The 13,578-nt window shown below is 50.1% G+C and overlaps 1 protein-coding gene across 1 annotated transcript; it reads left to right on the forward strand.

Annotated features, from left to right (window-relative positions):
* Positions 1–1,122: 1,122 nt before the first annotated feature.
* On the forward strand, positions 1,123–3,377 carry LOC135813670 (uncharacterized). Its single transcript, XM_065326714.1, has one exon. The coding sequence runs from the start codon at positions 1,606–1,608 to the stop codon at positions 2,683–2,685; it is 1,080 nt and encodes a 359-aa protein (XP_065182786.1). The 5' UTR covers positions 1,123–1,605; the 3' UTR covers positions 2,686–3,377.
* The last annotated feature ends 10,201 nt before the right edge of the window (positions 3,378–13,578 follow it).

Here is a 13,578-nt window from a genome sequence, read left to right on the forward strand (position 1 = left end):
GATCGGTGGAATTCGCTGCCTATGTTGTGTCGCCAAGCTGATCAACCATCCGCTTTCATTTCGCTCTGCAAAGAGCACTTAGGGTTCCCTGTAAAAAGACGGCAACGTCTGTAGGGACTTCCCTAACAAACTAATAAATACTACTACTACTACTACTACTACTACTACTCCTACTACTACTACTACTACTACTACTACTGAACTTCGCCTTTATTTGAAAACAAACCGGGTATCAGAAAGAAGAAACTGAAAAGCGCAAGCAAGAAAGGCTACTACTACTACTACAACTACTACTACTACTAGTAGTACTACTACAGTATTTGAAGGAGGGAAAGAATTTAAGATAAAACACTAAACAGCCAGTGTCAGGAGGAGAAAGAGAGAAAAGAAGACGTACATGTATGTGCAGCGGAATTAAAAGTACAGTGCTGGCAACTGAAATCCGACCCCCTAGCGTCTCGTACGAATCGCTAACGCGGCTAGCGCACCGCTAGGGAGGGGGGGGGGGAGGAGGGTCGGATTTCAGTTGCCAGCACTGTAAGTTGTTACATGCATGCGTGGAGATAAGTGTGTGAAGTGGAAGCAAATTTTTGAGCTCCGCAGTTTTTAGTTTCCACGGCTTCCTGGCAGCCCTTCGGCGTGCCCAAGAGGACTAGTACTAGTACTACTACTAGTAGTAAGTATAGATTAGTAGTAGGGCTGACCCACCTCTGGCCGCCATGCCCCCAACTACAAAGACCGCCCTCAAGGGGCTCTCAGAGGCAGAGATGAAACTTTTGTGCTCCCTTCCGGGTATCGAGTCGTCTGTGCTGGAAGTAATCAAGACCCTGGCTAACCTAGCGTCCGAGTCGGCCGATCGTGAGGCTCGCTTCAACAAAAGGATTGATGAGCTGTCGCGGCAGGTGTCCGGCCTGACGGAGGAGGTTGTATCCCTCAAGGAAGCCGCCATTGTCAAGGCAAGTGTTCCTCCGAAATTTCAAGCTGCTCAGCAGAGCCAGCGTAGATCTACGCGTGCGAAATCGTCCAGAAATCGTACCCGTACCCACCCAGGCCAGGCTGCCAGGTGCACTAGTACTAGTACTAGTAGTAGTACGCATATACAGGTGAGCCCTGTAGCGTGGGTGACACAGGCAGTGACCCAGAGGCGCAGAGTGACGAAGACATGCAGCACGATGGACAGCACAGCACGAGCGTGGAACTTGAGGAGTACGGCGAGGAGTTCCAGCCTCTGGACGTCATTTCTGACGATAGTTGGCAGCTAGTGTCATCAGAGCCACCCAGACCCAAGAAATCTGTCCTGTATGTCGGTAACCTGAGTGAGTCATGCACTGACGACGACATCAAAGCTTTCACCCTGAAAAGGTCAGGCACAGCAGGGACTCCAGCTACTGTCCATAACTGCAGCATCCACAAGGCTGAAAATGGCAAGATATCTGCAAGGATCACTGTGGATGCCACTGCCCTCGCACTCATCACCTCACCAAACTTCTGGCCAAGGCCACTCTATGCCAGACCGTGGAAGTTTAGGCAACGTTCAGTTGAGCCTGATCGTGACGACTTGCCTCGCAGCCCGGGAGTCAACACGGAGCAGTCTGGCTTGGCAGAATGACTACTGCAAGTCTCCGGCTGCTAGTCACAAACGCCTTTGGGCTGCTGTCCAAACTCGGCAAGTTCCAAAACAATCTGAGTTCAACTAAGCCTGATATAGCGATCGTCACAGAAACGAAATTCACGCCGGACAAGGTTCCACTCGCCATGTCAACTATTCCTGGCTATGCAGCACCTATTCGCCAAGACCGAACTGCTTCAGGCGGGGGCGTAGCTGTCTGGGTGAAGTCCAACCTGCATGCTCGGCACCTTGACACCATTGACTGTAAAGGTTTTGAGGTAGTATGGCTCTTAGTAGATTCATGCTCTCATGGCAAGGTTGTAGTCTGTGCTGTGTATCGTTCCGGTTCAAGTAGCCCATCAGATTGCTCCGTCATCGACTACCTAGACAGCTCATTACCTGCAGCACAGCAACTCGGTGACCATGTAGTCATTGCAGGGGACTTTAATGTCCACAATTCCGCCTGGCTCAAAAATAGTAAAACAACATTAGCTGGTCTTGCACTGGCGGATCTAGCATCTGCTTATTGCCTCACGCAGCATATCATGGATCCCACTAGAGGTGATGCCATTCTAGACCTTGTCCTTTCAGACTTGCCTGGACATGTGAGCACTTCTATCTGTAAGCCCCTTGGACGCTCTGACCATGCGGTCATCATCGCAGACTTCTTGACAGTTTCTCCCTCAGAGGAGGAGAGCTCTACTAGAACAGTATGGCGCTACAACAAAGCCGATTGGTCGAGACTGAGGGCACACTTCAGATCCGTAGATTGGCTGCAAGTCACTGCTCCCCATACCGACTACAACAAGGTCTGGGATGTCATCTCAGAGACACTGATTCTAGTGGGGATGCACCGATTTATCCCGTGCAAGCAATACACTACAACACCCTCTGACCCTCCATGGTGGAACCCAGAGTGTCTGGACGCAGTAGTCCTCAAGGAACAGGCCTGGCGGCGCTGGAGGAGATTTCCATCTTCTGAGCCTCTGAAGCAGACATTTTTTACAATCAGTCAACCATGCCTCAACTGTGATGGACACGGCCCGCCTAGCTTGGGAACGGCGTGTCCAAGCTAAGCTCTGTGCGGGTAATCTGCGTGACAAACAGTGGTGGTCGGTGATGAAATCAGTCGCTGGTGTTAAGCGCTCCTCTGATATCCCAACCCTGATTGATGCACATGGGCAGGAATGCGCAACCAACCTGGCAAAGGCAAACTGCTTTGGATCATTCTTTTCCAAGAAATGCAGTCTTGCCTCCGACATATCAGTGGACAGCCTGCCTGCTGCCTCTGGCGACAATGAAACTCCATCAGTCACAAGGATCCATTTCCGGGCTGACACAGTACGACGACATCTGGCAAGACTTGACTCCTCCAAAGCCACTGGACCGGACAATATCCCAGCTAGGGTACTCAAGGAATGCGCAACTGAGCTTGCGGGGCCCCTAGCACGCCTCTTCTCCCTGTCTTTCAGTACTGGCCACCAACCACAGGCATGGAAGGTTGCCCGAGTAGTTCCAGTATACAAAAAGTCCTCCAAATCCGCTGAAAAGAATTACCGACCAGTCTCGCTGCTTTCTATATGTTCCAAAGTAATGGAGTCCATCATCAACCGCCAGTTAATGAACTTTCTGGAGGGACAAAACCTCCTATCACCAAGGCAATTTGGCTTTCGCCGAGGCCTAGGTCCATCCGATCTACTTACGGGACTACACCACAAGTGGTCGGCCACATCTGGCCTTGGTGGATCTGTGGAGGTGCTTGCTGTCGACATCGCCGGGGCTTTTGACAAAGTCTCCCACACAGGTGTACTGCACAAGTTGCGGAACATCGGTGTGAAGGCCCCCCCCCCCCCCTCCTGGATTGACTTAGAGACTACTTAACAGGTCGTTCGCTGGAAGTGGTCATCGGCGGCAAGAGCTCCGATCGCTATCCGATCTCTGCAGGAGTGCCACAAGGCAGCATCCTTGGACCGTCCCTGTTCCTAGTATATGTAAATGATGCTGATAGCTGTCTGGCTCCAGGGTCTGAAATGAGAACATTTGCAGACGACACCACGCTGTATGCCTGCGTCAATACACGCGATGATGCCATACACCAAGCTGACAGTCTTCAAGCTTCCGTTAATGCGTTACATGCATGGGGAACAAAGTGGCATGTTAACTTACTGTTAAGTTTGAACCATCCAAGTCGCAGCTCCTACGAATCTCCTGCCATCGACAGCAGCCTTGGCCTGTCCCCGCAATAAACTTTGGAGGGGAGGTCACAACAGCCACACCTCAAGCTCCTCGGAGTTATGGTTGACTCCAAGCTATCCTTTTCCGCCCATCTCCGGTCAGTTGCTGCCAGGGCAAACTCACGTCTTGGCCTCCTACGTAGAGCTGCTCGTGTTCTGGACTGCCGTGGCATGCTGGCCGTGTATCTCAGCTTCGTCCGGCCCCTGCTCGAGTACGCTCCCCTTGTCTGGATGGGAGCTGCTCCCACTAACCTTGAACACATTTTAACAGAGTGCAGAGGCGTGCCCTCCATATCCTGGGACCCAACATCTTGCTACAGAGCCTAGAGGCCCGACGGACAGTGGCGGCACTGACTTTCGTCTACAAGCTACTGGGCCAACCAGGTCCTCCTCTGCTGAGATCCATGGTCCCCCCCCTCTCGTCGTCCACCATGCCGCACCTGTAACCCGGAGACAATGCCAACAGTCTGCTTCACATCCCTTCCAACTGGAAAATGTTCTCCCTCCAGGCGCTCCTAACTACCTAAGACGCGCCTTTCCATACAACATCAACACTTGGAACGCGCTGCCATCCTCCCTCTTCACCAAACCACCATCTCCTAAGGGCCTACAATCCTTCAAAGCGAACGTCCACTACCATCTTCGCCGAAGCCAGTGGCTTTGGGCCACAGACTCCCTCTAACAGTTCAGAACTATTTCCATCCTGAAGCTCCCCCCCCCCCAAGCATTGCATGATGTTCACTGCATCTGAACTGCCTTTGAATCTATTTTTCTCTTTTCTTGTTCTCTCTCCACCCCCACCCCGGCCCCACCCCCCACCCCTCTCTCTCTCTCACTCACTCTCACTCTCTCTCTCTCTCTCTCTCTCTCTCTCTCTCTCTCTCTTTTTTTTTCTTTTTCTCTCTCTCTCTCTCTCTCTCTCTCTTTCTCTCTCTCTCTCTCTCTCTCTCTCTCTCTCTCTCTCTCTCTCTCTCTCTCTCTCTCTCTCTCTCTCTCTCTCTCTCTCTTTCTCTCTCTCTCTCTCTTTCTTTCTTTTTCTCTCTCTCTCTCTCTCTCTCTTTCTCTCTCTCTCTCTCTCTCTCTCTCTCTCTCTCTCTCTCTCTCTCTCTCTCTCTCTTTCTCTCTCTCTCTCTCTCTCTCTCTCTCTCTCTCTCTCTCTCTCTCTCTCTCTCTCTCTCTCTCTCTCTCTCTTTCTTTCTTTTCTCTCTCTCTCTCTCTCTCTCTCTCTCTCTCTCTCTCTCTCTCTCTCTCTCTCTCTCTCTCTCTCTCTCTCTGTCTCTCTCTCTCTCTCTCTCTCTGTCTCTCTCTCTCTCTTTCTCTCTCCTCATCCATTCTACCTCACCTTCTCTTGTCTTCATCGCACTAAATCACCCCCTTCTTTTAGGCTATGGTGCGCAAGCTCACGTTAACGCCGAGACCATAGGTCGGTGTTGTGGGCTTGCCTCACCAGCACAGGCTTGCTTTGCAGCCCCTACTCTCCCTGCTGTTTTGTCATTGTATACTCTGTTGTCTTCTCCCCTTCTGACGAGTAGGTTGTGTACTTAGTAAAAAAAATTAAAAAAAATGTACAGCAGAGAGTCGTCAATGCAGTCACGATTTGACGACTCCCCAGTGCCGTGTTCGTAAGTAATACTACTTCTCGAAGTACTAACAGTTGTAGCTTGTCTGGATGTGCAAATATATGCACGTTGGCTTGGGTTTTTGAGGCTGTATTAAGTGTATGGCAGCTAGCTTCCGAGACAGCGAATCGAGCAGATGCACCATGATCCAGCCACCTCCGGGTGAGAATACAGCTATCGACATGCCGTGCATCACGCAGGCAAGCCACCCTGGTATGGCACGAAGGAGGGCCAAGCTGAATCTGCGCCGGATCCACCCCATCACTGCAGAGTATGGCTCACCACTGATACTTGTCGCCAAGGTCGGACACCATTGCAGTCTTGAGGGGAGCGGAGGCAGCTCGACCAGTACCACCTGTTGCCGCAGTGCAAAAACCACAGGGACGAGGGTTCCTCGCTCGACCTCCTTGACGCGCTGTTCATACCGCCTTCGCTTTTCCCGTTCATGACGCTGGTAGCAAGAGGTGATATTTGTTATGATGGAAGAGGATCGATTTGAGGGAGCGAAGAGGTTGAAAAGGGTTTGCTCCCCATAACCATGATAACACTGCACTTACTACAAACTCCGTTTCCTTATGCACCGTGTCCACACCAGCAGCATCAGCCCTCTTCTGAAAGATAGAGTAGCCCTCCAACCTCCCAGTAACACCCGTGGCAATGACAATTGCAAATACGTTGTTCCGCTAACTCGGCGAACATCTGGCGACAGCCGACCATTGGTTTCCGCCGTGAAGCTTTGGAACACCCTCAGTGCCACAGGAACTCACGTCCGCTCGTCGTCCAACCCCGTTTAAAAGATTGCTGAAAGTGTTTTTCTACGGTTAATATGGACGAATAGCACCTCCCTCTGGCATAGGTCCTCATCTTCCTATTTCTCCCTGATTGTTACTTCGTTCGAACTTGACTTGTAATTACCGGTACAAATACTTCCTTTTGACTGTTTTCTCATTTTCGCAAGTGAAGCTTTTAATATCGAGCTACACTTTTTATTCTATCGCCATCATAATATTGGGATTCAATGCCCGTTTGGTTTGCGATGATGCTGAACTGCTTACATCGCTAGAGGACTCACTTGACTTTGACTTTGTGGTGTGGCACCTGTAATGTTGCCGACACAACAACACTTGGTCACTGACAAATGTGATGCAAAGGAATCAAGAGATGGTACAACTGTTCTCACTGGTAACTAGCAACTGCATGAAATAGATCACATTCAGATTCTTTCTGTCCATTTAATTCCAATACCTGTGCTTCCCAAATTGGCATTCTAGTATGCGAAAGCCGCAGGAGATTAACGGAACTCCGTCAAAAGCTATCTGTGCACAGCTCGCGCCACGTTCATGGCTCCAAATGAAGGCCTTTGGACGCGGAATGGCCTCCTTGAAGATCCGAGTCTTCAACACTGCAACATTTGTGGACATAGCACACATACATGTAGAAGACGTTATAATCATACCAGCACTCATTAACGACTCGGCTATGTACACTGCAACGATATGTGTGGGAATATGGTTGATGTGAGGCCCCCTTGTAACGTGGAGCAGAACGTTATGTGGGATGGCTGCAGGGAATATCAAAATTTTATAATCCTACAGTTCTATGTGAGTGTGAATGCATTTACGTGTATCCGCTAGCAGGGCTGTAACGCACTGTGCACTAATGTAGGGCAATGCACACTACATATTCTTCTCTTCAAAACCTATCAATTATACGACTCACTGCTCCTTTGGAACCAACATAAACACGACGAAGCTTCGAAGACAGCATTTTGGTGCTCTGCTTTGGTGGGTCTTACCTGTTTGAAAACGGTTTTTCTGTGGTCCTCGTTACAAAGCTAGCACGCGGTAGGGCAACTTTCAGGAAATCCTCCAATTCCTCCGCTCCATCTAGTATTCTAACCTCGTTTGCCATGATGATATCGGATCATGATGAGGACAAAAACAAAAACAAAACGTGTCCATCTACCACTGATCTACAAAAACAAAAACAAAAAACGTTTCTGTTCCTCCCTTCCCGCCGCAATGCTTAGCTTTCTTTCCACCGACTATGCGAGTGTGAATGCAGGTCAATGTGTACCTGGTGTACTGTAGTACAAAAGTCATGTACGTGTACGCGAATGCAAGCTAAATCTGTCCGACCCTGCAATGCCAATGGCCACGGCCAAGTGTCCCAAGGAGCTTCCGGTCGGTATCGCGGATCGCGCGACGCGACCACGTACTGTGACGTAGATCTACGAAGGCTTGGCTCACGGCTGTTCCGAGTGCGACATTTATCAATATGGCGGCGTACCGTAGCAACCCGCATCGCAACAGCTCGCGTACGCACAGCGTGCCGACGCGTGCAGTCTTTCTGCACATTTTTCAAATTTATCGAAGAAAGTTTTTGTTTTTGGGGCGATGGATTCGTGCCTTGGAGAGGTCGTATGAGGCCATGCTGGAGGAGAATAAGTCTACCAAGACCTGGAAGCCTCCCTTCGGCGAAGTACTGAAGCTAGTATGTCCTGGAGTCAATACAGGAATTGTTTTCAAGACGATGCAGTGTAATAAATTCTAGTAATGTAGTGCATCATGGAATTAGTTGTGTTTGAAACTTCCGAACTAGAAGGGGGCACGTTTGCTTGACTCACTACCATCATGACGTGAACAGATGGAACCCCACTGCTCTTATTCTAGAACATGTTCTCCCCTGAGGACAGCTTACAGCCAGATTTCCGTGCATAAGAAAAGAGCACAAATAAATCGTTAGACTGATTGCAATTCATCTTGGAGAAGGAGAAGGATAGAATTCGATCGTCTGCTACTCTCTCAACGCAAAGTTGATGACATAGCAGCTACATGTATGTCTCTTCATGCGTAACCCTTCACCACCCTGCTCTCCATACTATTCCAGATCAGCACTAACTGAACATTGAAGTGTTTCATTTCCAGTAGAATGTGCTCCTCCAATAAGTGCGGCATTGGAGGCGGTGATATTTATTGCCACAGTTGCACTGCTGATCTTCGTCATGGAAGAAGCAATGGATGATGGTCAAGTCAACCAGTGGGCTTGCAGTGATAAGCAAAGTACCACAATACATCATCAAGTGTCATAGCATGGCGGAGTTGGTTGCCCGCAACGCTTCCATGTTGGTGTTGTTAGTGTACAAATAGAGGAAATCTTCCAGTCTCTAACTTATATAACACATGGACCTGCTATAGGTGTTATTTTATCAATGCTTGTTTCAAGTCACAGAATTATTTAGCTTCTTACAACTTTGATTTATTTCGCCGTATTGTAGTTAATGTGAAGAAGAGGTTGATGCGACTTCGGCGATACTTTGGGATTGTGTGTTGCTCCCTACGTGGGAGCTTAAGCTTAGCGCTTGCGCTATTCCTGCCGACTTGAATTCTCACTTGAACGACTTGTTATTTTAAAATGAATTCATGGACATCTGTCAATTCAGCAGGTGAACTGCATTGCCATCAAGCCCTGAGCCAGCTCCATAGGAATGGCACGGTCATGAAGATGCGTGATGCTGTGTATCTTATTCGCATCAGAATAATAATCTGGTTGTTTCGGCTACACACTCCGGTAGCAACAGATACTCTGCATAATGCAGCTTGTACAGTAGTCCTCACTAAAGAAGAAAGCAGTTTAGGAGGGACTCTAGTGAGGAGTGTACGAGGATAGCCTATTAGTGTTCTACATAATCGTTTGCATATTGAACATGTTACATGTAATTATCATGAACGCCGAGAGTGGTAAAACCGGGTACGACCATCACCAGCGGCTGCGGCCCTGTCCTGAGTGCCATGCTGTGCTTTGTGCTGATGTAGTGAAAGATATATAAGCTGCATCATGGTTGCCGTTTGTTGTTGTTCAATTACTTAGTATTTCAGTATGGTCTTTACGCATGCACATAATTATGTGCTTTTCAGCAGGATCGTCGAAAGACTACATTGTGCGTGGCCTAAATCTGCAGTAACACTAGTAATACAAAAAACCCATGCCTATGTGTCTACACGTACGGCCTCAGACAGATGGGGAATCTTGCATCTCTAACATTTAAATTCTCTACACAGTGTCCTGTTTCTACATACATTTCGAAAGCATGAATTTCAAAAAATGTTCATTGGATGCATGTCTGATTTGTACTTGCTGACATCCAGAACGAAGCATGCACGGATCCCTCCTATGGCGGAAGAAACCGGGGTCTTCGTTGGACATTGAGGCAGGAGAACACACCTCCACTCGTCCTGCATATATCAGCAAACACTTGCAATTGACGTCCAAGCACGCCACGCAAATCGACTTGGGCACGAAAACGATAATCTGGGCGGCAATGAAAATATAACTACGACGTAGGAAAAGGACAAACCTTTCAATGAAAATTGGCGTGAAAGCTGCCAAAAATTCTGCACCCCTTAGGAGGAAGCCTCGAATGTGAGCCAATTCTGATAAACGCCAATGGCCGGCACGACGAGGAAGAACGAAACGAAAAAGATCGTAACTTCACTTTCCCATTACGCATTTTGACGATCAAAATATCTGCTTCCGCAGCTTGAAGGCAGGAAGGTGAATTCGCTTAGACTTCGCGAATCCAGCGTAGAAAACGGCTGGAATCGACAGAATCATAGGCGAAACCTTGCCGAATATTTCCAGAGATTTGAAAAAGGCAGCAAGGTCGCGTACGACAGCATCATGGATCACTGGGGCGACGGGAAAATGTTGTACCGTACATAATGTCGCTGGATTATGCATGCATAACAGCCGTGGGCTGTGCATGTGACGTTATTTTTTATGGCAGAAAATCCGCAAAAAAAGTTGGGCTTGGTCAGACTGCGGCAAAATCGAAATAATCCTAGGATTATAATCCGAATCTCCATAGTAACTTGCCGCCAGAGCTAGAGCGGCAAAAGCGAGAGTTGACGCTCCAAAAAAAAAGCAAGAACGGGCCACGCTTTTCCGCTCCAAACAGGATTTGACGCTGATACGCCATTGACGCTGATAATCACTGATTTTTTCATCTCGATATCGAGGAGCTAATTGGCCACGGACAACAACAAAACTCATAAGGATGGTTGCAAGGATTGCACTGAAGGTGTTGGCGATCCCAAGGTGAAGGAATTTGACGTCGTTCGTGGAGATTACCACTTGACGCTCGAAATGAAGTTTGAATTTTCATTCTCCCCACATGTGTAGTGTGATCGCGATTCTGGACGCTGTTCTTTTTTCGTCAGGCAACCAAAAGTTGCCGCAGTCTGACCAGGCCCTAATAGGCGATTCACACGACAGGCAAATCCACGTTTGTCAAGTGCCCGCAGGAAGTGAAACGTGAGGCCGCAGTTCACACGGCCGCGGGCCAGAGCTCCCGCGAGTATCCGGTGAGTATACGGCGTTACTGTGGTGATTTGGAATGAGTACCCAAAAACAAAGGCCAAACAACCAGGGTTCAAGACTACCGTACGATAGTACGACCTCACAGCCTCATATTCATAACTGTAAAAGTGCCCGCAGATGAGTGCATCCGCGGGCAAAAAGGCCATGGACACTTTTGATTCCCGCGGGCAAATTTTGGTCACCCGCAGGAATATCTCCATGGTGACTTTCCTGTAAACGTGGATTTGCCTGTCGTGTGAATCGCCTATAAGGGCCGGGTTCCACTGCGGCTCCGCTGCTCGTCTTTCGCGGCTTGAAACGTCATCATTACCATAGTGACCGCGGCTCGAGCTGGAGCAGCGAGTCCGCGGCTCACCGCGAGCTTTTGCTACGATTCTTGACCAAAAACTCCGAGCCGCGCTCGCGGCTCGACCTGTTTCCCGTACTTGCATTGTTTTGTACGCCAGAATTTTAAAATTCAAATTTTAATTCGTTGCGCAGGCCAGAACACGAGGATTTGTTTGATTTCGCGCGCGCGCAGGCAGGTGAAACGTCATCAAAAAGTGTGGACCACGACCGCGGTACCGCGAATGGCGAGTGACAGTGGAACCGCGCTACTCCGCTGCATGCAGCCAAGTGCCGCGGAGCAGCGGAGCCGCAGTGGAACCCGGCCCTAAGTCTTTCGCGTAATAAAACTTCAAACTACTACTGGAGCGCGCGCCGCGCCGACTTCACCTGGGTCGGATTTCACCCAGCTGCACGATCGAGTGCAAAGACGTGTTTTGTAGATCTACGTGCTCGCACACTCCGGCTCGGTAGACCGGTACCGCGGTGGTAGACTACACTACGTACTCGTACATGCCAGGGAGTCGTAAAATATTTTTACGACTCCCTGGTACATGCGCATATGCATAGGTCTACAAAGCAGCATTTTTTTTTTTTTCGTCTGTGCAGTCTTTGGCACCTATTATATGATCAGGGGATGGCCCACGCCTGGTAAAAAAAACAAAAACAAAAAAAAACAATGAGAAGTTGCGTACAAATCGTGTACAAACTAAACAGACTATGGATTCGAACATAACAGAGTGGAAAACCGGAATCCGAGAAAACGATAACATGCAAAATCATGAAAAAGTGGGGGGGGGGGGGGGGTACTGAAGCAGAACAGTAGCCAAACACACCACGGATAGTTACCGAAAGCACTCTGCAGCAGCAAGGACCACAGAAGCATCAGAGTCAATGACTCTCTGGCGGGCATCTTGAGACCGTGGCCTGCGGTGACCACGGAGGCTGGCATTGGAGGCACGAACAAGAGAAAAGGAAACCCTTGACCTAATAAAGGCAAGAAGTGAGGAGAAGGGCTCCTTTCTCTTGTCGGCGAGCATAGAGGCGACACGCTTGAAAAAAGCGGAGGCGGACTTGCCGTAGCCGCCGGAAGCGCTGAACACAATGGGAGAAAAAGACGCGTGTTCAACTTCCCGGACGCGTTCTTCGTACGCGCGCCTTTTCTCGGCCTCATGCTTCCGGTAGGTGGCTGTGATGGACTGTTGGCGGTTGGAGCGGGCGTGCGGGTTGAATACCCGGATGTCCAGTAGTGCCCGTTCGAAACGTCCACCCCAGACACCCGATGCGGCCACATCCAGGCGGGCACCATCCTCGGAGATGGCGGAGTGGTGACGGAAGGTCTCACCGGTTAGCGGCTGGAGATGTGGCTCGACCTGGACATCATGGGCCACTTCACGCAGGAGAGATGCGGTGAGATCCCGAAGGTCATTATGCCGCATGGCGGGGTAGCCACCAGTTGGGCAAGACAGCGCGTGTTCCGGTGAAAACGCTTTGCCGCACACACATTCTGTTGGCAGGCCTGGAGGGGTCCAACCATACCGTAGGCAGAGAGCGTCCCAGAACGCCTGCTTGTGTAGGTTGAAACCATACTGACGAAGGGGCCGACAGGTCAACCAGCTGGAGGCGCCCTTTTCAGCAGCAAGATTCAGGGTGCGCTCTGTGGTGCTGGTGGAGGTGGCAATGACCGAGGCAACCGCTTCCTTCGCCAGGCGCCGGGACTGGGAAACAATCTCTGCCTTCGCTGTGATGGTGGCAGCTGGGACGCCTTCTGCTGACTGATCTTGCTGGAGGATCTTCTGCACGAGAGACTTGGTAATATGCATAGAGTCCTGGAACTGGGAGGCAAGGGAGGATGGGCTGACGATCCCCAGCCCTCCGTCCCTGCACGGTAGGGCCAGCATGGCACGCTCGATGTCTCCTGGCGGAACGCGGTTGATGATGGCAGGGATGAATTTGGTACGGATTCTTTCCTCCAAGGGTGCGAGCAGGTCGGCCGTATTTGGCACTGTCCGGGCGACAAAGGACCACTGATGGCGAACTCCCTGGCCGAAGGCAGCAAATGCCGCTTGTGGTTGGGTGCGGGCGAACTCAGCCAGAACATCCACTTCACGACACCACTCATCCACCTTGCCTGACACATATGCCGAACAGAATGTTGGTGATCTGAGGACGGCACCTAGGTGGCGACACCCATCCGACCGGATGTCTATGCTGGAGTCCTGGAAGATTTCCCTGGCTCGATCTAAGCACTCGGGCTTCACCAAAAGTATCGACTTTTTGGCGTTGATGTAGTATCCATAGGATGGACCTTCTTCTTCCAGGATGGACCACCACTTATGAAGCCTGGTGAGAGTGCTTGCTGCTGTGGAATCATCTGCGAACCACGCTTGTACGGCTTTGCTAGAGGCAGCAC

Source organism: Sycon ciliatum, chromosome 4 (genome assembly GCF_964019385.1).
Source record: "Sycon ciliatum chromosome 4, ocSycCili1.1, whole genome shotgun sequence".
In the NCBI taxonomy this organism is placed as follows: domain Eukaryota; kingdom Metazoa; phylum Porifera; class Calcarea; order Leucosolenida; family Sycettidae; genus Sycon; species Sycon ciliatum.